The sequence below is a fragment of the Hippocampus bargibanti genome, linkage group LG07, assembly GCF_051943395.1.
Source record: "Hippocampus bargibanti isolate YZ-2025 linkage group LG07, ASM5194339v1, whole genome shotgun sequence".
Taxonomy (NCBI): Eukaryota; Metazoa; Chordata; class Actinopteri; order Syngnathiformes; family Syngnathidae; genus Hippocampus; species Hippocampus bargibanti.
Genome location: NC_142740.1, coordinates 10,001,152 through 10,026,459, shown reverse-complemented (window position 1 = coordinate 10,026,459; position 25,308 = coordinate 10,001,152). Strand labels below are relative to the sequence as shown.

Below are 25,308 nucleotides of genomic sequence, written 5' to 3'. Positions count from 1 at the left end.
GAGAGAGAGAGAGAGTGAAGGAAATGCCTGCTGACTTTTTTTGTCCTCTATTCCCCGCCCCCAGTCTTCGGTTAAAGCCACGTGATTGGTCAAGAACGCAGCAGTGAGGGGAGGTTTAAACATTAAAGAGGCAGGCAGACGACAGTGAGAGTTTCAACTTTGATAGTTCAAAGGCACAGTGTAGACTGCAAGGTTAAAATATCCCATCAATCAGGCTCAACAAGCAACCCGCACAAGCCATCTGTACACTTGATTCAAAAAGCTATCAACCCAGCTAAACAGAACAGAATTGATGAGGAACTAGAATTATCACAGAGAAAGCACCGACAAGGGATCATTCCTCAAGATGGTGAAAGAAGAAGTTACCTCATCAAGTGTTTAATGCTGATGAAACCGGCCACTCCATTCCATTTTGCCATCGACGACAATCACAAAAGTAAATAAATGACTTTATTATACTGTACAGTTAATTTATTTAATTATAATACCATAGCACATTTATTATAAATAAAATAAGGTGTATTTTGTGTAGTTTTAAGGTTTAGAAAATTAGAAAGTAGAAAATTATGTTTTATGGGGATGTGGGAACGTATTATTCTCATTTTAATTGTTTCCTATGGGAAATTAATTTTTGGGATACACACTTTTCACCTTACGCACTCTGTCTGGGAACCATTTAAGTTCGTAAGCCAAGGTATCACTGTTGTTCCTTACTGCTTAAGACTTCCTTCTACAATACGGTACAGCAACTGGTCCTTTGGCACCTGATCATATCACTGGCCTCACGTGGAACCCTCACATATGAAAAACCTTCACTTTTCAGGAAAAAATAAATACATGCATAAACACATTTTTTAAAATACAGTAAAGTCTCGTTATATCGATATTCAAGGGAGTCCGAAAAAATATCGATATAACCGGGACTATCGATATATCCGACCCTGTTTGCATGTAATTTTCTCCGTGCGTGCATAGAAATAGTATCGATATAACCGGGACTGTCGATATATCCGATATCGATATAACGAGACTTTACTGTAAATAAATACAAATAAAACAGTGCGTTTCAAGATTACATTGCTACAGACCAATAGATGAAATGTGTGTTTTGAAAATTTGCCATTTTTTTAAGATCGTTTCTGTCTCATGCTGAAACAGCAATGGTCCGAGTACGAAGTGATTGATGATTATTTCGGGATTTATAGTTTGTTATGATTAACAGTGTTATTTCTTAAGTACCAATTTGCAGCACTGAGTTTTAACTGTCTTTTTTATTTGTTGTTTATTATCAGTAGCAGGTTCAGTGCTGAGTACATGTATGGTTCAGAAAATTGTTGTCACTGTTTTTGATCAGTTAACCTTGGCAGTTTCTAAGGACCTGATGTTCTATTTTATTTTTGTTTCATAATTCATTGGAGATTTACATGAAAACACATTCATTCATTCATTGTCCGGACCACGTTATCCTCAAAGGGTTCGCGAGGTGTGCTGGAGCCTATCCCAGCTTTCTTTGGGTAGTATGCAGGGGACACCCTGAACCGGATGTCAGCCAATTGTAGGCCACTCAAACAAAACAAAGTGCTACCCTTGAAGTCGAAACTAAAGGTTGCAGGTAGGACTTTGACTAGTGTCAAATACAACAGAAAGTAAATGGCTTGGACTGCATTTGTCCACGTGAATTAAAAAAAATAAAAAATTAAATATGATATCAAGCAACATTTTCTTCTTATCTTTTACTCTGTATCAATAATGTAAGGAATTTAAATTGAAAATATGGGTTTCCTAAAAAAATGTATGAGATGATTAAAAATAGATTATAAGTAAAAAATTAATTACATAAACCAATTAAATGATCACACTCAATTTTTGATTGCCTGACAGCACTATTAGTTTCATTTTATCCTATTGTGTTTGAATTATTTGCTTGTTTTACATACGTCATTTTTTGTTACTTATTTCATCCAAATCCCATTGGAACATTATCACAAGAATTGCATTAAGTAATTTGTTTGTTTTGAATCAGTTATTAACATTTAATTTAAAAAAATGAACTAGAACCCCACAAATATTGCATCCTTTGATTTAATTATTATAATATATTCTAGTTTTTTGTTTTGCCTGTTCTGAACTCAATCCAATCTCCATCACAATCTATCCTTGTCGGCTCTGTTGTCTCCAGATGCATTAAAGGACCACCGACACCTTCGGACAAGTTGCGTCCATAATTTGTAAAATCATTTCAAATGACTTATTTTTATTCTTCTTCTTTTCCTTTCGGCTTTTCCCTTCAGGGCTCGCCACAGCGAATCAATGTCCTCCATCCATCCCGGTTTTGTGCATCTTCTTCTCTCACACCAGCTCCCTTCATGTCCTCTTTGACCACATCCATAAACCACCTCTTCGGTCTTCCTCTCGGTCTCCTGCCTGGCAGTTCAAGGCTCATCATCCTTCTCCCGATATAGTCACTGCATTTTACAAAGATTCCACCGCATATAGCTATATTTTACGTTTTAAGACTCGGGCTGAATATTCATGAAGTCTTGTTTTCGAGTTGATGATGATGCCCTAAGTGACATCACGGAGGGAACGCCGATGACCGAGAAAGCGACACACAATGCATTTTGGGTACTTTTTTTTTGTTGTCTGAACACACAGTGTTGATCGCGAAATTAGAAGGAAAACATAAATAATAATAACCACATAAATAACGCAATAGTGAATCGTTGTGTGTCGCAGCCAATTGCGGTAACACACATAGAGAAGGTATAAGTTTACACAAATTCCCAGCGGACAAATCAGCCCATTTCCAACGGAGCTCGTGCGCCATCTTGTGCATTTTCTGGGAGCTACATTGGAGTCCAGATGGCTCGAATTGATACGGAAGGACTTAGATTGCAAGCATTTATGCTTTCCTCTTCAGAACTATTTGAATCATATTCATAACCGGATGAGTAACAAGAAAGCATCTTCTCCTAATCTAAACTCTCTGAAGCCATTGTTTTGATTCTGGAGCAAGGCAGTTTGTGAATCAGTATCCTGGCGAGATGTCATGAACAGGGGGCGGGAGTTTCTTAATATCCCCAGTTCCAAGCTCATTTTGGGCCAGTTTTGGGACACTTTAAGTCAGTTTTATTGGTGTTTTGCATTTGACAACGTATTTCTGGTGTCAGTAAGGAAACAAAAAAATGGTGTTGGTTGTCCTTTAAAGTTTAATGTAGGCAGCGAATAAAATTACCATTAATTAATTAAACAAGTACAATTAATTGAGCCATTATCACTACACAACATAAAAATATTCAGGATCACTGTTAGGCAGCTTCATGGCAAATGACCTGCATTGCCCTATAGAATGAGAAGAAGACAATTATCATGATGCATCCCACCTGGACAAACCTTCTCTTTGCTTTCTCTGGACTACAGGGCAACGTGTTAGTGCGGCAGCACCACGGTGGGAGGTTGCCACTATTCTCTTTTGCAAAATTGGAATCCACAAAGTCTGAGAAACTGTTGAAACCACAGCAGTTCATCTGAAAACACACACACACGCACGCAAACACACACACACACACACACACACACACACACACACACACACACACACACACACACACACACACACACACACACACACACACACACACACACACAGGTAGATCTTTCTCTCTGGTTCATGGGTCTTTACGGTGTTAGAAGATATATATGTATGTATATATAAGCGGCTGGATAGCTCAGTTGATAAGGCATCGCTTTGGCATATAGGAGACGAGGGTTCGAATCCCACTTGGGGCAGAGAAAATGAGCACAAAAAGATCATCCAGTGTGGGTCCTTGGGCAAGACCCTTCAAGATAATGCCTACCTCATACAATGATGAGAGACAATAAATGCAATGACATGCAGGCTCAGACGTCGCCCGGCCAAACAAGGTCAGCGTCAGGTGCTGGGGAACCAGAGCACCTTGATGAAAAATGGGCTACTGGAACAAAGCGGAGATGGACGAGATGCGATAACATGGCTCTGTTGGAATGCATGTTCCAATATCCACAAACGGCAATTGCTATCACAATTTGAGATTGATGACGTACAATACAAATTCCGAGGTGAAGGGCCCCAGGCTGCCAAATCAAGAGGAAGAGGTTCAACCAGAGATTGGGAGGCAAGCCCCAATGAATGATGAGATTGGGAAGCCAGCCCCAATGAATGACCTGAGAGATAAGGTCATCGCAAGAATGAAAACTGGGCAACTAAGAAACCGATTACAACGGCTATGTGAAGTACCACCTGAAAGTCTCATGGAAACTGTGAATCCAGCACTGAGAATGATCCTGACCGGAATGATCACGGAAGCCAATGAGCTGCTATACGCCTAAGCATCAGTGATCCTAGAGATGCTTGGCTACAAGAGCAACCATGAGAGCAACCATTACCCACCATGGAAAAGACGGTTGGAGGCTAAGATCAAGGCGGCTCGGAAAGATGTTAGTCAATTGACGGAGACCCAGAGAGGTGTGAATAAAAGGCCAATACCCAAGAGGTACATGCAGATAACCATACCTGAAGCACTCGAAACTGCCAAACAAAGGCTCCAGGCCTTGTCCAGTCGCCTAAAGAGGTACACGAAAGAGAATGAGGCCAGAAGAATAAACAGGCTGTTTGCAACACAACCTGCGAAAGTGTACGCTCAGTGGCAGGGTTCTAACAGCAGAGCAGCCCCTCCAAGGCTGGAAACTGAAAGATACTGGAAAGGCATATGGCAGAAGGAGGTCACACATAACAGCAGTGCACAATGGCTGGTGACTCTGAAAGAGGAGCACAGCAACCTCCCTGAACAGAACCCAGTTACCAACACAGCGGCAGATATACAAGAAAGAGTCTCAGGTATGAAAAACTGGACGGCACCAGGCCCGGATATGGTCCACACCTACTGGCTAAAGAAACTCACAGCTCTCCAGGGGCGCCTAGCAGCACAAATGAACCAGTTGCTGATGGATGGAACTCACCCAGGATGGCTAACCGAAGGGCGAACAATCTTGATCATGAAGGATTCCTCAATTCCAACTGGAAGGATTCCTTCCAACTATCGGCCAATAACCTGTCTCTCCAAAACATGGAAGCTCATGTCAGGCATCATTGCGACTAAGATAAGTGGACACATGGATCAATACATGAGCAAAGCACAGAAAGGCATTAGTAGAGATACTAGAGGTGCTAAACGTCAGCTGCTGGTTGACAGAACAGTCGCACATGACTGCAGGTCCCGACATACCAACCTGTGCACAGCCTGGATTGATTACAAGAAAGCATATGACTCGATGCCACACACATGGATCACTGAATGTTTGGAGTTGTATAAGGTCAACAGGACCCTGAGAGCCTTCGTTGCAAACTCGATGAGGATGTGGAAAACCAATGGCAAGCCACTAACGCAAGTGTCCATCAAATGTGGCATATACCAAGGTGATGCACTCTCCCCGCTGCTGTTCTGCATAGGACTGAACCCCCTCAGCCAGATAATCGCCAAGACAGGCTATAGATACCGCCTCAGAAATGGAGCTACGATCAGACAGCTGTATGCTAAGAGCGAAAGGGACATAGACTCCCTGATCCACACAACCAGGATCTACCGCAGTGATATCGGAATGTCATTCGGCCTGGAGAAATGCAGTCGGATGGTGACTAAGAGGGGCAAGGTAGTCCACACTGAAGGGGTCTCACTCCCTGAAGGTACAATAGCAGACATTGAAAACAGCTACAAGTACCTTGGTATACCACAGGCCAATGGCAACCTCGAACTAGCAACAAGGAAAGCGGCTACGACCAAATACCTCCAGCGGGTGAGGCAAGTCCTCAGAAGCCAGCTCAATGGCAAGAACAAGACCCGGGCAATAAACAGCTATGCCCTGCCAGTGATCAGATACCCTGCAGGAATAATAAGGTGGCCAAAGGAAGAGATTCAGACCACGGATGTTAAGACCCGGAAACTCATCACCATGCATGGAGGGTTCCATCCCAAGTCCAGCACCCTGAGACTCTACACAAGCCGTAAGGAAGGAGGCCAGGGACTAGTGAGTGTGAGAGCCACTGTCCAGGATGAAACATGCAAGCTCCATGAATACATCAAAGAGAAGGCTCCGACGGATGACGTACTCAGAGAATGTCTCAGACAATGGGGAACAGAGGATGAGGTGCTGGAAGAGGGACAATCATGGGAGGAAAAGCCCCTACACGGGATGTACCACCGAACCATAACTGAAGTGGCTGATCTCAAGAAGTCCTATCAGTGGCTAGAGAGGGCTGGCCTAAAGGACAGCACAGAGGCACTCATCCTGGCTGCTCAAGAGCAGGCCCTGAACACCAGAGTCATAGAGGCAGGGATATACCACACCAGACAAGACCCAAGGTGTAGGTTGTGCAAAGAGGCACCTGAGACAATCCAACACATGACTGCAGGGTGTAAGATGCTGGCAGGGAAAGCCTACATGAAGCGCCATAACCAGGTGGCTGGCATAGTCTATCGAAACATCTGTGCGGAGTATGGACTGGAAACCCCAAGGTCAAAATGGGAAACACCTCCCAAAGTAGTAGAGAATGACCGAGCAAAGATCCTGTGGGACTTCCAGATACAGACTGACAAGATGGTAATGGCCAACCAACCAGATATCGTGCTCATAGATAAAGGGGAAAGGAAAGCCGTTGTCGTGGATGTAGCGGTCCCGAGTGATGGAAACATCAGAAAGAAGGAACATGAGAAAATCGAGAAATACCAAGGGCTCAGAGAGGAGCTGGAGAGAGCCTGGAAGGTAAAGGTGACAGTCGTGCCTGTGGTGGTCGGAGCACTCGGGGCAGTGAGCCCCAAACTCGACGAGTGGTTGCAACAGATCCCGGGAACAACATCGGATAGCTCGGTCCAGAAAAGCGCAGTGCTGGGAACAGCACGGATACTGCGCAGAACCCTCAAGCTTCCTGGCCTCTGGTAGAGGACCCGAGCTAAAATGGGGGACAGACACCACCCATGAGGGGTGAGACGAGGATTTTTTTTTTATATAATCAGTGGAGCCGCAGGGAGTACTCCTCTGCTCCCCGCAATCTGAGAGCAGGGACCTATCATAGCAGAGTCCGGCACCGCCACGTCTGGACAGTAGGTATATATATATAGGGCCGAAACTACCAGTAAGACTTTAGTTCGCTGAAGAAGCATCTTGGATATGAAGCGAAACATCAGACACCTTACAGTACAGATGACGGCTGAAGAAACGTTCTCATCGATGGACCACTCCTGTACGACTGAGAGCTTACATGGGTATTAGGGATAAATGATATTGCTAAAAATAATGGTAAAATATTTAATACTTTTCGGCAGCATGAATATGCCAGTACTGTTTTTGAATGGGAGGAATGTCGTGCCATTCGACTGTCATCGCGGGACACCACAGGGGCCATTGTGCTTTTTGTGCGCCTGTAATGGGCAGCATCTTCACAGCCCCGCTTTGGTCAGTGGAAGGTCGGTGCTGTTGGACAGTCTGCGGCTGGATGGATACATGGCTTGAGGAGCCCGCGATAAGAAGGAAGCACCGATGCATATATGGAACTGTCGCGGTTTGGAATTGAAGCGGATTTATAAGGGACAGGAGATGTGAGGCAAACTCTTTTCGTCAATGGATGCTACAGCTACGTGTTTGCTTTCAACATTTAGCTTGTAGTCGACGTGCACATTCCACCATGATGTCCTTGATCCACTGGTGAAGAGACACTTTCATCCTCTCCTCTTTCATGTGGAACTGCTTTATGTACCAAAGAGGGTACAGAAAATGATGGATGTCTCTCTGTCTTTGTGAAGTCATGTTACTATTTTTTTCTTCGTTTTTTTGACTTCAAGACGGCGCCGCGAGAGTGGCTGCCTTTCCAGCAGCTCCTGTATTTTGATTTCTACTTTCATTTCTTTCTTAACTTTGCTGCTGTGAAATGTAAATTTCTCCACTGTGAGACTAATAAAGGCAAATCCAATCCAATCCAATAAGTCTTTCATATATGTTGTTATCTCTCAATATATCTATTGTTTAATTAATTAGAGATTAAAATGTCATGGTTCCTTATTGTGTGTCGGTGAATCCCCCGTTATCTTCTGAAGGACAATAGAGGTAGGGGGAGGTGATACTATGAAAATTAATATGACCGTTCCAACCACTTGCATATTTACTCCATGGGACATGGCGGGAATCTTAGTCATAGCAAGTTCATGATTGTCTGCTAAAAATACTAAGTGTATCTGTAAACTCCTGCCTTGGACACAGACCAAAGGTTAAAAGGGCAGATTTATTTGAGGGATAGTCAGATCTTTGGCTGGAGACTAGAGTGCACGCACAAAGATGAAACGCACTGGCACCGGACGAGAACTATTTAAACATAAGGTAAGGGCCAGTAGGTGGAAACAATCAGGGTGGAGCCGACAATCACACTGGTAGCGGAAGAAGGATAGGTGACCTAAACATTCTCTCTGTCTCTGTATTTCTGATGGATCAAAGCAACCACGGACGTTTCTACATTATTCTACAGTGTTCATATTTTCATGTAAAAGTCTATATCTCAGTACAAAGAAAAAAAAATAATATTCTAAACACTACTTTTTATGATCATTGATGGGTTTAAAAATGATTGTTCCCTCTAGTTCATGGCTCTTCACTGTGTTAGAAGATGGTAGTAAAATCAGCAGGAACCAAGGTGTTGAACAAAAGAGATTATTTTAATCTTGTAGACAGCAGGGACATTGTGAGGTCGGTGGAGGAGGGCCAGAGAGAGAGAGATAGAGCCGCCCCTTTCACCTGGTTTTATCATACAGCAATGATGACATCATATCGACCGGGCCTATCAGCGATGAGCAGGGTATAACAGGATATCAGACTGAAAGTAAAGGTGTTTAATAACGGTACACCCTACAGATACGCAAAATTTTCTAATAAACTACATACATCCATATATAGACTAAACTAGAAATTAAATAACATAGGGTGTTTATGGACGTGTCTATAAACGTTCCATCAATCATGTTGCCAAAAAAAATGTATAATCTACATACATAAAGACACTTGATTTACATACAATAGAAGACGGAAAATTCACCTGTGTCATGGTGGAGTTCCAGAGTTTAGTGACCACTGCATTATTACCGTAATCCTTCTGTAAAGCAGGGTGAGCCCATGAATTGAGGATCCCCTCGTCCTGTAGAAAAGTGAAACAGGTAAACATGTAGTACAGGAGCAAGCGCTCATTTGACCTTAGCCCATATATCCTTTCAGCATTTATTTCCACATGATTTTAGGCCACGATTGTTGGTGACATTAGTGCGTTTGCAATACACCTTGATTCTTGTGCAAATTCCTCTGATGTAAATAATCTACTGATTCTAAAACCCCTTTCTTGCAGTTACAGCCCGTTTTCTTCTTTTCCTTTCAGCCTTTCCCTTCGGGGGTCACCACACCGAATCAGTGTCCTCCATCTAGCCATGTTTTGTGCATCCTCCTGTCTCACACCAGCGAGTTTCATGTCCTCTCTTACTACATCCATAACCTCCTCTTTGTCTTCGTCTCGGTCTCTTGCCTGGCAGTCAAGGTTCAGCATCCTTCTCCCAATATATTCACTCTCTCTCCTCTGGACATGTCCAAACCATCTCAGTCTGGCCTCTCTGACTTTTTCTCCAAAACCTCTAATATGAGTTGTTTCTCTGATAAATTAATTCCTGATCCTATCAAACCTGGTCACTCCTAAAGAAATCCTCAATATCTTCATCACTGCTCCCTCCAGCTCTGCTTCCTGTCTTTTCTTCCAGGCAGCCTGGACACATTTTTACACCTCTTTTCCACACTCGCCATTGCTCTTCACAGTTGACCCGAAGTACTTAAAATCCTCCACTTTCTTTATCTCTTGTCCCTGTAACCTTACTCTTGTGTTTGGGTCCCTTTCATTCACACACATACATTCCGTCTTGCTGCGACTGACCTTCATTCCTCTCCTTCCCAGGGAAAACCTCCACCTCTCAAGTTTCTCCCCCACGATGTCATATGCAAACATCATCGTCCAAGGAGATTCTTGTCTCACATTGCCTGAGAGCCTGTCCATCACGATAGCGAATAAGAAGTGGCTCAGAGGTGACCCCTGGTGGAGTCCCACCTCCACTTTGAATTATTCCGTCACACTGGCAGCACACCTCACAACTGTCTTATAGTCATGATACATTTCTGTGTAAGCTCTCAGTCGTACAGGAGTGGTCAATCGATGAAAAGGTTTCTTCAGCCTGGCACAGTCTCTTGGATGAGAAGCGACACGTCCGACACCTTCAAAGATGTACAGATGATGGCTGAAGAAACCTTTTCATCGAGAGAGTCATAATACATGTCTTGCACAACTTTGACATACTTTTCTGTCACTCCAGAATTCCTAATGCAATACCACAATGCATACCCTGTCATACGCTTTCTCCAGATCTACAAAGATACAGTGCAATTCCTTCTGACCGTCTCTCGACTTCTTTATCAGCATTCTTAAAGCAAACACTGCATCTGTTGTACTGTTGTTTTGGCATGAAGCTATACTGCTGCTCACAAATGTTCACTTCTGCTCTTAGTCTAGCTTCAACTACTACTCTGTCCCATCGTTTCATTGTATGGCTCATCAACTTTATTCCTCTTTAGTTACTACAACTCTGCACATCTCCCATGTTCTTAAAAATGGGCACCAGTACACTTCGTCTCTCTTCTTCACGCATCTGCTCACCATCTAAGATCTTGTTGAACAACCCAGTCAGGAACACCACTGCAGCCTCTCCTAGATACTTCCATACCTCGAGTGGTAAACCATCAGGCCCGAGTGCCTTTCCTCCCTTCATCCGCTTCAGCGCCCTCCTCACTTCATCCTTGCTAATCTTGGCTCAAGCTCCACGCCACGATCAAGCTCCACGCCACGATCAAGCTTTGGGATACACCTGCATGTTACTTGCCTGGGAGATCTGACTACTACCAATTTACAAATAAAGATAAACATCAAATTCTTTAAACTTACAAATGAGGAATAAGACAGAGCTACAACTGCAGCTGCCAATTCAGCAATGAAAATGATGAGAATGATGGAGAAGAACTGTAAAAGAAGAGAAAACAATAGTTATTTTTTTGTCACAGTCACCAGATTGTTTCACCCGGTTTGTACGTCCATTTGATATTCTGCACAACCACACAACTGTATAAATTTTCTTATTTCTATATACAGTGATACCTCAGCTCACAAACATAATTGGTTCCCACAAAGTGTGTTTAAGGCGAAAAGTTCCTATTCCGAACATTTATTTCCCATAAGAAACCATTAAAATAACAACAATCCGTTCCCAGGTCAACATAAAACATAATTTCTACTAAAGCCTTAAAACTACACAAAAATATACCTTATTTTATGTATCATAAATGTGCTATTGTATTGTAGTTAAAGAAATAAACAGTACTATATAACAAAGTCGTTTTATTTACATTTGTGATGGTAGTTGATGGCTCGATGGAATGGAGTGGGAGGAGGAGGGAGGGAATTACTGTTTGGAAGAAGATTGGATTGGATTTGCCTTTATTAGTCTTTATTAGTTTAGTTAGAAGAGTCACCTTCCATAAACACACTCTCCCCTGCTAGGTGCTTTTTATTAATCCAAATCAACAGAAGTTTTACAACCTCTTCTATTGCCTGAGACTGTTGCTTAACACAACACAAAAACACCGTTACCCACATGACTTTCTGATGGCCTCAAGGGTTTTCTGGCCCACCACTCGGCATCTTAGGAAGGGGAAGAAGTGCACTATTAACATTGTTTTGATGAGATGTAGTGGGAGGAGGAGGGAGGGAATTCCTGTTTGGAAGAAGATTGGATTGGATTTGCCTTTATTAGTCCCAGAACTCCTCATCCCCAAACTTCTCCAGCTTGGTGTGTCCCCCACGATCTGCCAGTGGACCCTCAGCTTCCTGACAGGACGGACACAACAGGTCAGACTGGGAAATATATCATCCACAACACGAACCACGAGCACTGGAGCCCCGCAGGGATGCGTCCTCTCTCCATTGCTCTTCTCTCTCTACACAAACGACTGCACCTCAACGCACCCAGCTGTCAAATTCATAAAGTTCGCAGACGACACCACGGTCATCGGTCTCATCAAAGACGGCGACGAGTCTGCGTACCGACAACAAGTGGAGCAGCTGGAGCTCTGGTGCAGCCGTCACAACCTGGAGCTGAACACGCTCAAGACAGTTGAGATGATCGTGGACTTCAGGAAACATCCATCACCACAGCTACCCCTCACACTATCCAACTGCCTGGTGTCAACCGTTGAGACCTTCAAGTTCCTGGGAATCACAGTCTCCCAGGACATGAAGTGGGAGGTCAACACCAACTCTATCCTGAAAAAGGCCCAACAGAGAATGTACTTCCTGAGGCTGCTAAAGAAGCATGGCCTGCCACAGGAGGTGCTGCAACATTTCTACACGGCTGTCATCGAATCCGTCCTGTGTTCTTCCATCACCGTTTGGTTCGGGGCCGCCACAAAAATGGACAAAATCCGACTTCAACGGACAGTTAGGACGGCGGAAAAAATCATTGGCACCGCCCTACCCACTCTCGAGGACTTGCACACTGCAAGAATCCAAACTAGGGCGCGGAAAATCCTACTGGACCCTCCGCACCCTGCCCACCACCTTTTCCAGCTACTCCCATCAGGCAGGCGCTACCGATCCATGCGCACCAAATCCAGCAGACATTTAAACAGCTTCTTCCCCCAAGCCATTAACTCTTTGAACTCTTTCAACAGTAGCCAAAATGGAACTGTATAGTGCCACTTAGCAGTTTTTTTTGACAACGATACTAGTGCAGCGTGTTCTACCGGAAACAAATTCCTTGTGTGTTCTACATACTTGGCAATAAAGATGATTCTGATTCTGATTCTGATTCTGATTTATTAGTTTAGTTAGAAGAGTCACCTTCCATAAACACACTCTCCCCTGCTAGGTGCTTTTTATTAATCCAAATCAACAGAAGTTTTACAACCTCTTCTATTGCCTGAGACTGTTGCTTAACACAACACAAAAACACCGTTACCCACATGACTTTCTGATGGCCTCAAGGGTTTTCTGGCCCACCACTCGGCATCTTAGGAAGGGGAAGAAGTGCACTATTAACATTGTTTTGATGAGATGAGGTGCGGCTGACTTTGATAGTTTTAAGAAATCCTCAATTCTACCGAGATGCCTACCATTGAGTTAACAGAGCATGGAGACTCTAAGGTGGTCTTCTATCTCTGAAGCTGAAGTAACTAAGGTGGTCAAAAAGCTCTTTCGTGGCAAAGCCCCAGGGGTGGATGAGATTCGCCATAGTTCCTAGAGGCCTTGGATGTTGTTGGGCTGGCCTGGTCGAGACTCCTCAAACACATTGCATGGACATTGTGGACAGTGCCTCTCGATTAGCAGACTGGCATGTTGACCATTTCATCAAAAAGGGGGGCATGAGGAATCACATTAATCAGCCGTTGTGGTCTATTTATGGGTGCTGGAAAGGAGGGTCAGTCAAGAGCAGTATTGCTTTCATCGATGATGCAGAAATTATTTAGTTAAGATGAGAGATAAATGTAGCTCTTTGACCACTAAAGTATGACGTCACATGTCAATTTTGGATGAAAATGTTGAAGATACTAAAAGGAGAGGAGTAGCAGTACCGTACATTGCAGGGGTTTCTGAAAAACAACAAAGGGTCCTTTGGCAACACAAAATTCCCCTTTATTTCAAACCGATATACACTTGAAGACGAAAATTAGTGCATCCAAAATATAGGCTGCCAAATGAAAAACTAAGTAATGTAGTTTATTCAATACATTGTAAAAATAAAGATAGTAAAGAGCAATACATTGGGGAGACAAAACAAATTCTCAAAAAAAGACTATCAACATCGCAGGGATAATACTAGTGGGCCTTAATCTGCAGTACATATGCACCTAAAAGCAAGCAACCATTCATTTGACAACAGTGAGGTTAAAATCTTAGCAAAAGAAAATAGATGGTTGGAAAGGGGAGTAAAATAAGCTAGTTTGATAAAACAGCAAAATACTTCACTAAATCGCCATGGTGGTGTGAGGTTTAATTTGTTTACAACACACTTTCAGATTGTTACCGTATCGGTTTAGTCAAGCTGATGAGCTGATGCCAGAGTGAATGGGGCAATCAGGCCAGTCGTAGACTATAATCAGTCAGGACAATCAGGTAATCAGTGTAGCCTCAGGGAATGCTTCTCTGCTCCCCCTACTTTAGAGCAGGGACCTATCATAGCAGAGGTCTGGCACCGCCACACCTGGACAGTAGGGATATTTATATAGGGCCAGAGCTACCAGCAAAATTAAAAGCGAACTAAAATCCTTCTTAAAGGATAAGAAGCGAAACGTCCCACACTTTCAAAGAAGTACAGATGACAGCTGAAGTAACCCTTTCATCGATGGACCACTACTGTACGACTGAGCGCTTACACAGACGTATGTGAATTTTCATTGATGAGACCAGACTGAAGAAATTTTAGAAGGGATTGAACAGCCCGTGTCAGAAGACTTGGTACGCCATACTCCCGAAATACATGTAGCCTTACCGATCTCCTAGAAGGACACATTCAACATCTTCTCCAAGTCCAAAAAAAACTACATACTGGTTGGGTGAGCTCCGATGTACCCTCAAGGACCCTTCTAAGATTTTAATTTGAAAATGCATGACACTTCTTTCTATTGGGTATGTAATGTGTTTGTCAAAAGTATCAGGATACTGGTGCAACATATCATTGTTTGGGAACAACAATACACAATGTGGCCACAAACTAGGTGGCATTTACAGTAGCGAAACTCATCCGGCTTCTGAAAGCTGACCATGCAGATACTGTATTTGTTCACAGGTAAGTCGCAAATTGTCCTTACAACAGGTCACACGTTAACTGTATACATCTGATCATGTTGAATGTTACACCACAGTTGGCTTGTGATCAATTTCATTGTAAACGTAAAGTTTTCCACGTAACTCCTGGGCTAACATTGGGCTTAAGTTATTTTGGTTGTGTGAACTATGAATACAATACACATACACAATTGTTAAAAGTAGATTTAAGCACACATAAGAAATATAACAAGGTGGTTAAGGAGTATTTTCTGCAATTTAGTTGGACGATGGGATGAACCACCACCTCACAAACAGGCCAGAGTATGTGAAGGCAAAGAACTGGGACTCGAACAGGCTTCTCTTCAGCACTGGATAGCTGGAGGGGACAGTCCTGGCTCCATTCCTGTTCACCTTCTACACCTCGGACTTCAACTGCAGCACTCCAACCTGCCCCCACTCAGACGTTCTCAGATAACTTCTATTGTCGGCCTCATTACAGAGGGAGCAAAGGGGACTGACCAAGGACTTCGTGGACTGCTGCCAGTAGAATCTCCTCCAGATCAACCCCGGGAAAACCAAAGAGTTGGTTGTGGACTTCTGCAGGAAACAGTCCTCACCTGCACCGTTGAACATCTAGGCCTCTAGGGTACGGACATTGAGAAGGTGACCTCCGACAAGTACTTGGGTGTCATTCTAAACATTAAACTGGACTGGACTAAAAACAGGGATGCTTTGATCAAAAAGGGACAGAATCGCCTCTTCCTACTCAGGAAACTGAGGTATTTTGAGGTTCAGGGGTCACTCTCTACGACCTTCTATGACTGTGGTCGATTCAACCATCCACTATGGAATTGTCTGGTCAGGCAGCATCACCAGCAGGGACAGAAAAAGACTGGAGCACCTGGTCAATAGGGCAAATTCTGTCCTGGGCCGCTCCCTGGACTCTATGGAGAAGGTGGGCAACAGACGGACGCTAGCTAAACTAAAATCTATGATGGAAAGCCCCTCCCACCCTCCCTGTTACACCCGTGCTGCAAGAAGGACATGTACCGCCGTTCCTACCAACGGCTGTAAGGCTTCTTAATAATTTCGTTAAAGAAAAATACAAAACTGGACTTTTGCATTATAAATAGCACAGCCACCTTATGTCGACTCAATACAGTTACATATATTTAATATGCTTTTTATACTTTTATATTTTTTATACTTTTCACGATGTACAGTTCTTTTTATGAAACATTTTTGCGCAGTTATATGTGTCAGTCTTCTGACATTTCTATTATGCATAAAATAATTTTTTGTTATTATCTTTTCAGCCCCCCGCCACCCTGCTGTAGATTGCACATTTCCCCATTGTGGGACGATTAAAGTCTTTGTAATTCTGAATCTGATGAAATGTGTCAATGACAGTAAAGTCCCGTTATATCGATATCGGTTATATCGATAGTACCGCTTATTACGATACTATTTCTATGAACGCAAGGAGAAAATTACATGCGCGCAGGATCGGATATATATCGATAGTCCGGTTATATCAATATTTTTTCGGACTCCCGAGAATATCGATATAACGAGACTTTACTGTATTTCGAATGGTATTCTGAGTTGCAGTGATGGAATCGGGGTGTAAAAATCATCCCCACTATCACCTCTGAGGATAAGTATGAAATAAACTTGACATCATAACTGCACGAGGCAGAGGAACCCCCAGTATACGTTGTAAATCATTCTTGTAAAATATTGTGCTTATTTATGTTTCTTAAAGTGATAGCTTCTACCACGTTGACCTCACAGTGCAGAGGTTCGATTCAACATATTGTCACATCTCGTTGCCATCCTGGGCGCGCCCCGCCCCTCCTGTCACCTCCTCCGCCACTCCCGGGAGACGGCCCCTCCAATCATCACTCACCTGGGTTCCCACAGCTGATTGTCATTTACTGATTGTGCCTTCTGTCTATATCTGCCTATCGCTCACGACCGTCTCCGTCGCAGTATTTTTGGATGTTGCCATTACCACTACTGCGCTGCCAGGTCTGCAATTGTTTAGTTATCTTCCTCCACCCTCCCCTGTTTGTTATTTTCGATACATGTCTCAGTAAAGACTCTTGCTCCTTCCACGCCTGTCACGTCGTGTATTTCGGGTCCTACCCTTTCGCCAAACCCCGTCGCTCGAGTCCTGCCTTTTTACTCGAGCGTCGTCACACAATACGCCGACCACCAATGAACCCCGCCGGCGATGACAGGTACTTTGCCGCCCTTGTTCAAGAGGCGGAGCGTTCGAGCCAGCTGGCCCAGGCGATCGAGGAAATGCGCCACATTACTTCCTCGCTGGCTCAACGCCTCAAGGAGATGGAGACATGCATCGCCACCCTCACTGTCCCTTCCTCCCCACCCGTGGGATTCAATGCCCATGACCCGTCCATTTCCTGGGAGGGTCCCACCATTCAGGGCTGGAGCCCCTACTGGTACGCCAACTGCCTGCGGTCGGCAACGGCAGAGCGAGACCCCTCCCGCGGTGGCCCGCCCGAGGCCATCTGCCTCAAGGGCGTGCCACAGTGCTACCACGACCTGCGGGAGGTGGTCAGCAAAGACAACGCCCAATCCCTGCCGCCCCACCGACCATATGACTGTGCTATTGACTAGCAGCCAGGGGCTCCATTACCGGACTCCAGACTTTTCCACATTTCACAACCAGAACGGGAAGCCCTGAGCACTTACATAGACTACTCCCTAGCGGCGGGACTCATTCGCCCGTCGCGTTCTCCGCTGGGCGCAGGGTTTTTCTTTATCGATAAGAAGGACGGATCCCTGCGCCCATGCGTTGACTACCGGGGTCTGAACGACATCACCATCCGTAACAAATACCCTCTCTCCCTCATGGATTCAGCTTTCGCGCCCCTTCAGTCAGCTACCATTTTTTCAAAATTAGATCTCCGTAGCGCTTATCATTTGGTCCATATCCGTGAGGGGGATGAATGGAAAACAGCATTCAAGACACCTTTAGGGCACTTTGAGTACCTGGTGATGCCGTTCGGGCTCACGAACGCCCCCGCCGTCTTCCAGAATCTGATCAATGATGTGCTCAGGGACTTCCTCAATGTTTTTGTTTTCGTTTACCTGGATGACATTTTTTCTCGTTCTGCAAAGGAGCACCGGCAACACGTCCGACGGGTCCTGGCGCGGCTCCTGCAAAACCAGCTCTACGTGAAGGCAGAGAAGTGCGAATTCCATGTCTGCTCTCTGTCTTTTCTGGGGTTCGTCGTGGAGCAGGGGCAGCTCAGGGCCGACCCCGCCAAAACTAAAGCGGTGGTGGAATGGCCGATCCCAAAGACGCGCAAGCAGCTCCAGCGGTTTTTGGGTTTGCCAACTTCTACCGCCGCTTCATTCGCGGGTATAGTCAGAAGAGACTCCCCCTCACTAACCTCACGTCCACCAAGATCCCCTTTAAGTGACTTTAAGCAACAGCCACTCGAGAAAGGTGGCCCAAGCAGCAGTGGGTGCGATTGCTTGCACCCTTCCTGACAGGGGAATCACTGAATGCTGTCCTGGACTTGACCGCAGACAGAGCAGAAGACTATGATTATCTAAAAGCTGAAATTCTCAGCAGACATGGGCTCACCAAGTTCGGAATGGCACAGCGCTTCCACACCTGGACGTTCCAGCCAGACCAACCGCCACGGGCACAGATGCACGAATTGGCCCGCATCGCCCAGAAGTGGCTGGAACCGGAAAGGAGCATGGCAGCTGAGATGGTCGAGGCCATTGTCGTGGATCGCTACTTATGAGCCCTGCCCTATGAGGCAAAAAAGATCATCAGCCAGCAGTCGCTGACCACTGCCTGTCAAACAGTGGCAGCAGTGGAACAGTACAAGGCCACAGCGGAGATGCTGCGAACGACCAGGAAGGAAACCGGCAACACATCCCCACCCAGGACTGGAATGGCCCGCACAAAGGCGCCCAAGCTCCCCAACACAGCCAAGATGGCTCCAGGCGGCACCAGAAGCCCACCCAGGCAGTGGCAGATACCCAGGGGCACTGAGCCCAGACAATGCTACAGATGCGAAGAGACGGGACACATCTCATGGCAGTGTGGAAAACCAACGGAAGAGTCCATGCCGACCGCTGACTCTTCCAGTGCCCACCCTGCTCACTATGCCTCCCTCCTGGGGGGGGTAGTGACAGCTCACTAACAAGACGCCCCACCTGTCCAGTGACAGTGAATCAACAGGATGTTGAAGCCCTGCTGGACTCCGGAAGCCTGGTCACCTTGGTGCGCCAAACGCTGGTCGATCCAACCAGGTTGTCTCCAGAGAAAACCCTTCCAGTCTCCTGTGTCCACGGAGACACCAGAGAGTACCACACCACCGAACTCACCATGACCACAACCAAGGGAATCATCCGCATAGTAGCTGGCGTTGTTGACTCTCTCCCTGTCCCCCTCCTGATTGGACGCGACTGCCCGGCCTTTCACCCACTGTGGAGAGAAACACAGGAAAGACTGGCCCGACTACCTCGGAAGGGGAGAGGTAAGACGCGTGTCCTGAATGCTCAAGCCTACCCCCCTGATTCACTCTCCCCAGCCTGTGCTCTCCTAGGGACAGCAAATGCACCACCGGAGACGGAGTCTGGCCCAGAGACAGCCGAGGAGACTCCAGTCTCAGAAAATCTCCCGGCTTCCAGTGGTGATGAGAACCCAGGGACCCAGAAGCTGCCTCCTCTAACAGCCCGGTATGGTACAGCCCAGTTACAGGATCCTACCCTTGCCAACGCCATGAGAAATGTGCAGGTTTTAGAGCAGGCATGGGCAAACTACGGCCCGCGGGCCACATACGGCCCGTTAGGCTTGTCAATCCGGCCCGCCGAATTTAAATTATAGTACAAACAGTGTCTAAAACTCATGACAAAAAGCTAGCGAACAACAGGGCAGATAACTGAAAAGTTGCCTGCCCCATTTTTCCCAACTTGAAGCAAAATGAGACCAATCCCATTAAGAAACATTGTCACAAAGTATGAAGTTTTTTTTTTAAATCAAGAATGCACCAACTACAAATGCTACCTTGCTTAATTTACGGCAAATGCGCATGGCTGTAAATTTTGCTACAGTAGTCGATTGTCATTGTGGTGCACAATGCAACGTTTGCATTGATTCCTACGAGCCACTAAGCCTCTTTCATAAGTCTCACGTACACTTTACAGTCACGGTTTAATGTAAATTTACGTTTTGTAGCGTCACATATGTTGTTAGCTTCTTTTGAATCTTTCTTCTAGTTTGAGGTTCTGTGCATCTATTTTGGAAAATGACATGCAATTGCACGACTTTATAACGCTTGCGAAAGTCCGGAAGAAAGAAGCAGGCTTCTGATTGGCTGCCGAGCCGAGTATGCAAATTTCAACTGCAGGTAGTCTATGTTTGTTTGCTCGGCGACGGTACACGTGTACTGTTTGCGCGTGAAGGCGAGAGCGTCAGTGAAGAGTTTGTTGAGCGCGCGGTCAGGACAAACCATCTATGATTTGGCGGAATTTAACACAAGTAGGTATTATTGAGCTTGAATATTTCGTTGTGTAATAATATGTTTTGAATGTTGAAAGTGATTCCATTTTTCAATAAATGTTGATTTCTTTGCCCCTTCGATGGAAACTTAAAAACAGACGCAATCTTGATAAATCACAGTGCATGTTATTTTAATCTATTTCCATTTCCTCCTCCAAGTATCTGCGAAATAGTATGCAAACGCCATATTCCTTGAGACAAATTTATTAACTGATCAGGGATATTTTTCACATTTGAAAGACAGTTAATAAATTGGGTTGTAGTGTTTTTACTGTGCTATGAGGTTTGTACATACTACATTTAAAGGACAACCGGCACCATTTTTTGTTTTTGTTTCCCACTGACATCAGAAAAACGTTTTATAGCATCTAAAATACCCAAATCAGGCAGGCTGATATTTTTAGTTAAATGAAGAACACCAATAAAAATGACTTCAAAATGAATCCGGAAATGGTCAGTTTCAGAAGGTCCCACCCCTCTGTTCGTGACGTCACGCCAAGACGTCGTGCCTTGCTCGAGAATCAAAACAATGGCTTCAGATTCGGAGAAGATGTTTTCTTGTTCTTGTTCTTCTGAAGAGGAAAGCATAAATGTTTGCAATTGATTCTAGGAGTCCTCCCATATCAATTCGAGCCGTCAATGACAGCAATGTAGCACCCAGAAAAAGCAGAAGATTGCGCCCAAGCTCTGTTAGAAATGGGCTGATTTGTCAGCTGGGAATTTGTGTCAGCGAATATCAAATAGTTGTCTTGGTGCAACACACAACGATTCACCATGGTGTTATTTATGTGTTTTCCTTCTAATTTCGCCATCAACACAGATCAACATGAAGTTTTCAGACCAAACAAAGTACCCAAATTGCATTATGTGTCGCTTTCTCGGTCAGGGGCGGTCCAAACGTGATGTCACATGGGGATCGTCATCAACTCGAAAACAAGACTTCATATATTCAGCGCAAGTCTTAAAACGTAAACTATAGCTATATGCTGTGGAATCTTTGTAAAATACGCTCAGTCGAAGTCATTTGAAGTGATTTTATAAATTATGGACATAACTTGTTCGGAGTATTTCCGGCCCAAACACTCCCTCCAAATGCTCCTGGCCCGGCCCCTCTGTCAAATTTTAGAACCCAATGCGGCCCGCGAGTCAAAAAGTTTGCCCACCCCTGTTTTAGAGGCTGTAATACTGGGGGAGAGGACGAGTCCTACATACCCCCATTTTGCTGTTGACTGGGGGTAAATATACCAGGTAACGAAGCAAAATGGTGAAGTACGTGAACAACTTCTTGTACCACAGCCACACCGAACTACAGTCCTGGACTTGGCATACACACCTGCTAGGGGGGCACCTAGGGGTAGAAAAGACGAAAGAGAGAATCTTGCAACGGTTCTTCTGGCCAGGGGTGCGCAAGGATGTGGAGAACTATTGTCGTTCTTGCCCCAAGTGCCAACAGGTGGTGCCAAAGCCCACATACAGAAAACCGCTCATTCCCTTATCCATCATTGAGACCCCTTTTCAGAGGCTTGGGCTGGATATAGTTGGACCTCTACCAAAAAGTGCTAGGGGACAACAATATATTTTAGTTATGGTTGATTATGCCACTCGGTTTCCAGAGGCTGTCCCCCTCAGAAAGGCTACCACTAGGCAGATTGCAAAGGAACTGTTTGCTCTCACCAGCAGGGTGGGAATCCCAAAAGAGATACTGACAAACCAAGGAAGCCCCTTTATGTCCAAGGTCATGAAGGACCTATGTGCCCTGCTCAAGGTCAAGCAACTGAGAACTTCCATCGATCACTCGCAGACGGATGGGTTGGTAGAACGGTTCAACAAGACACTCAAGGCCATGATTAGGAAAGTGATCGAAGAAGATGGCCGAAACTGGGGCCAACTGCTGCCGTACTTGCTGTTTGCTGTGAGGGAAGTACCACAGTCTTCTACTGGTTTTTCACCCTTTGAGCTGTTGTACTCTTACAGACCCCGGGGACTGCTGGATGTCGCCAAAGAGGCTTGGGAAGAGCAGCCGTGCTGACAACGTATCCTCATCGAGCATGTGGGAGACATGAGAGAAAGAATGAAGGCCATTTATCCTATAGTGCGAGAACACATGGAAGCGGCCCAACGACAGCAGCAAGCCGCCTACAATAGACCTGCCCAGCCTCGACAGTTCAAGCCAGGCGACAGAGTTCTGGTCTTGGTCCCAAACAGTGGAGTGCAAATTCCCGGCATCCTGGCAGGGGCCCTTTGAGGTCATCGAACACATGGGGGAGGTAAACTACAAGGTGAGGCAACCTGGTAAGAGGAAACCTGAGCAGATTTACCACGTTAACCTCCTAAAGAAATGGCATGCCAGGGAGGCGCTGTTCAGTTGTCTCCCCCCAGTGAGGCCAAGGAACCGACCAGAGAAGAAGTTCAGATGGGTCCAAGTTTGTCCCCCCACCAATGCCAGCTGACCCTTGAATTGGTTGAGCGTAACCAAGATATCTTCTCCTCCATACCTGGACACACAGACGTGGTGCAACACGAGATACGCACCACACCCGGACAAACAGTCCACCAACGTCCATACTGTGAGCCGGAGGCCCGTAAGACAGCTATACAGGAGGAGATAAGGAATATGCTGGAACTTGGAGTAATTGAGGGGTCCCAAAGTGCCTGGGTAAGTCCGATTGTGTTGGTTCCCAAGCCAGACGGGTCAATACGATTCTGTAATGACTTTCGGAAGTTGAATGAGGTGTCTGAATTTGATGCGTATCCGATGCCTCGTGTTGATGATCTTATTGACGCCCTGGGACAGGCACGCTTCATCACCACTCTCGACCTCACAAATTATTGGCAGTTGCCCCTGACCCCGGCATCAAAGGAGAAGACAGCCTTCGCCACACCTGAGGGACTCTACCAATACACCAGGCTCCCGTTTGGTCTCCATGGAGCACCCGACATGTTTCAGCGCCTAATGGATCGGATTCTCACCCCCCACAAGAGGTACGCGGCAGCATATTTGGATGATGTTGTCATACAGAGTCCCGACTGGGAGAGTCACTTACCCCGAGTGCAAGCTGTGATTGACTCCCTCAGAAAAGCAGGTCTCACAGCAAACCCGAAAAAGTGCAGGTTGGCATTTGGCGAGACCAACTACCTGGACTAAACTATAGGACGGGGGCTGGTGAAGCCTCAAGAAGCAAAACTACGGGCTATACAAGATTGGCCCCAACCCCTTACCAAGAAGCAGGTGAGGTCGTTCTTAGGCATGGCTGGCTACTATAGACACTTTATCGCTGACTTTGCTACTATAGCAGCCTCCATGACAGAATTGACGACCAAAAAACACTCCCGGTTGGTGAAATGGAGCCCAGAGGCCGAAATGGCATTCGTCAATCTAAAACAGGCGCTGTGCTCCAGTCCGATCCTGGTGGCACCAGACTTCAGCAAGGACTTCATTGTTCAAGCGGATGCATCAGAAGTTGGTCTGGGGGCCGTACTCTCGCAAGTACATGGAGGAGAGGAACATCCCATCCTTTACTTTAGCAGAAAGCTGTTGCCCAGAGAAAAGAACTATTCCACAGTGGAGAAGGAGTGTCTTGCCATTACATGGGCGCTGGAGTCATTGCGCTTCTATCTCCTGGGTAGACGTTTCACGGTGGTCTCTGATCATGCTCCTCTACAATGGATGGCCAGAAACAGGGAGACCAACAGCAGAATAACCAGGTGGTTTTTGAGCATGCAGGCCTTTAACTTTTCTGTGGTCCACAGGGCTGGCAAGCGCCAAGGCAATGCGGATGCCCTCTCCCGAAGGGAGGCCTTCCTTGCCTGTTTCGCATCCTTCACCCCGCCGAGGACGTCGGTCTCAAGGGGGGTATGTGTGATGTCACGAGAGGCTGGGTTCTGGAGGACAAATACATCCCTCTAAGATGGCTTCACCCAGAGAGAGTTTTGGCCCCATCTGGTGGAAGGCAGCAATTCAAACACCACACCTGCGGCTGATCACGGCTTGATTGGCAGGCAAGGCTTTTAAGGTGGAGAGCCTCTGAGTGTGGGCCCCGGGGGGAGACAAGCTCTGTTGCTGTGCTCTGTGGAGAAACTGATTGCTGCGTGGAACTCATTGGCAGTTGGGACCATACGACAGGATACTGGATTCGGACCTTGCTAAAGGTGGCTAGGCTACATGAGGGGCGAGGCCTAGAAACTCATGGAAAAGAACTCCGTCTTCAGTTTCACCTCAAAAGAGACTTTATTATGATTTAAATATTGGAAGAGACACTATTCTTGCCTTTGTGAATTCCCCCCTGAAACCCCTTATTAAAACCTTTGTTTGTATTCAAACCTGTCGCCCATTGCACTCCTTGTCCTCTCCCGCTGAGAGCTAGCCTCTCATGACATTACATTATATCTATATATATATATATACAGTAAAGTCTCGTTATATCGATATTCAAGGGAATCCGAAAAAATATCGATATAACCGGGACTATCGATATATCTGACCCTGTTTGCATGTAATTTTCTCCGTGCGTGCATAGAAATAGTATCGAGCAGCCGTGCTGACAACGTATCCTCATCGAGCATGTGGGAGACATGAGAGAAAGAATGAAGGCCATTTATCCTATAGTGCGAGAACACATGGAAGCGGCCCAACGACAGCAGCAAGCCGCCTACAATAGACCTGCCCAGCCTCGACAGTTCAAGCCAGGCGACAGAGTTCTGGTCTTGGTCCCAAACAGTGGAGTGCAAATTCCCGGCATCCTGGCAGGGGCCCTTTGAGGTCATCGAACACATGGGGGAGGTAAACTACAAGGTGAGGCAACCTGGTAAGAGGAAACCTGAGCAGATTTAC

At 45.7% G+C, this 25,308-nt stretch overlaps 1 protein-coding gene across 1 annotated transcript in view; it reads right to left on the bottom strand.

The window, feature by feature from the left end:
• LOC148895382 (tetraspanin-1-like) overlaps window positions 1-25,308 on the bottom strand; it is an 82,530-nt gene that overhangs the window by 41,669 nt on the left and 15,553 nt on the right. The window contains exons 2-4 of the mRNA XM_089001047.1: window positions 11,051-11,125; window positions 9,116-9,214; window positions 3,384-3,527 (exon numbers count right to left, since the gene is read on the bottom strand). Of these exons, the coding sequence (XP_088857173.1) occupies window positions 3,384-3,527; window positions 9,116-9,214; window positions 11,051-11,125 (318 nt within the window). The remainder of the gene's footprint in view (window positions 1-3,383; window positions 3,528-9,115; window positions 9,215-11,050; window positions 11,126-25,308) is intronic.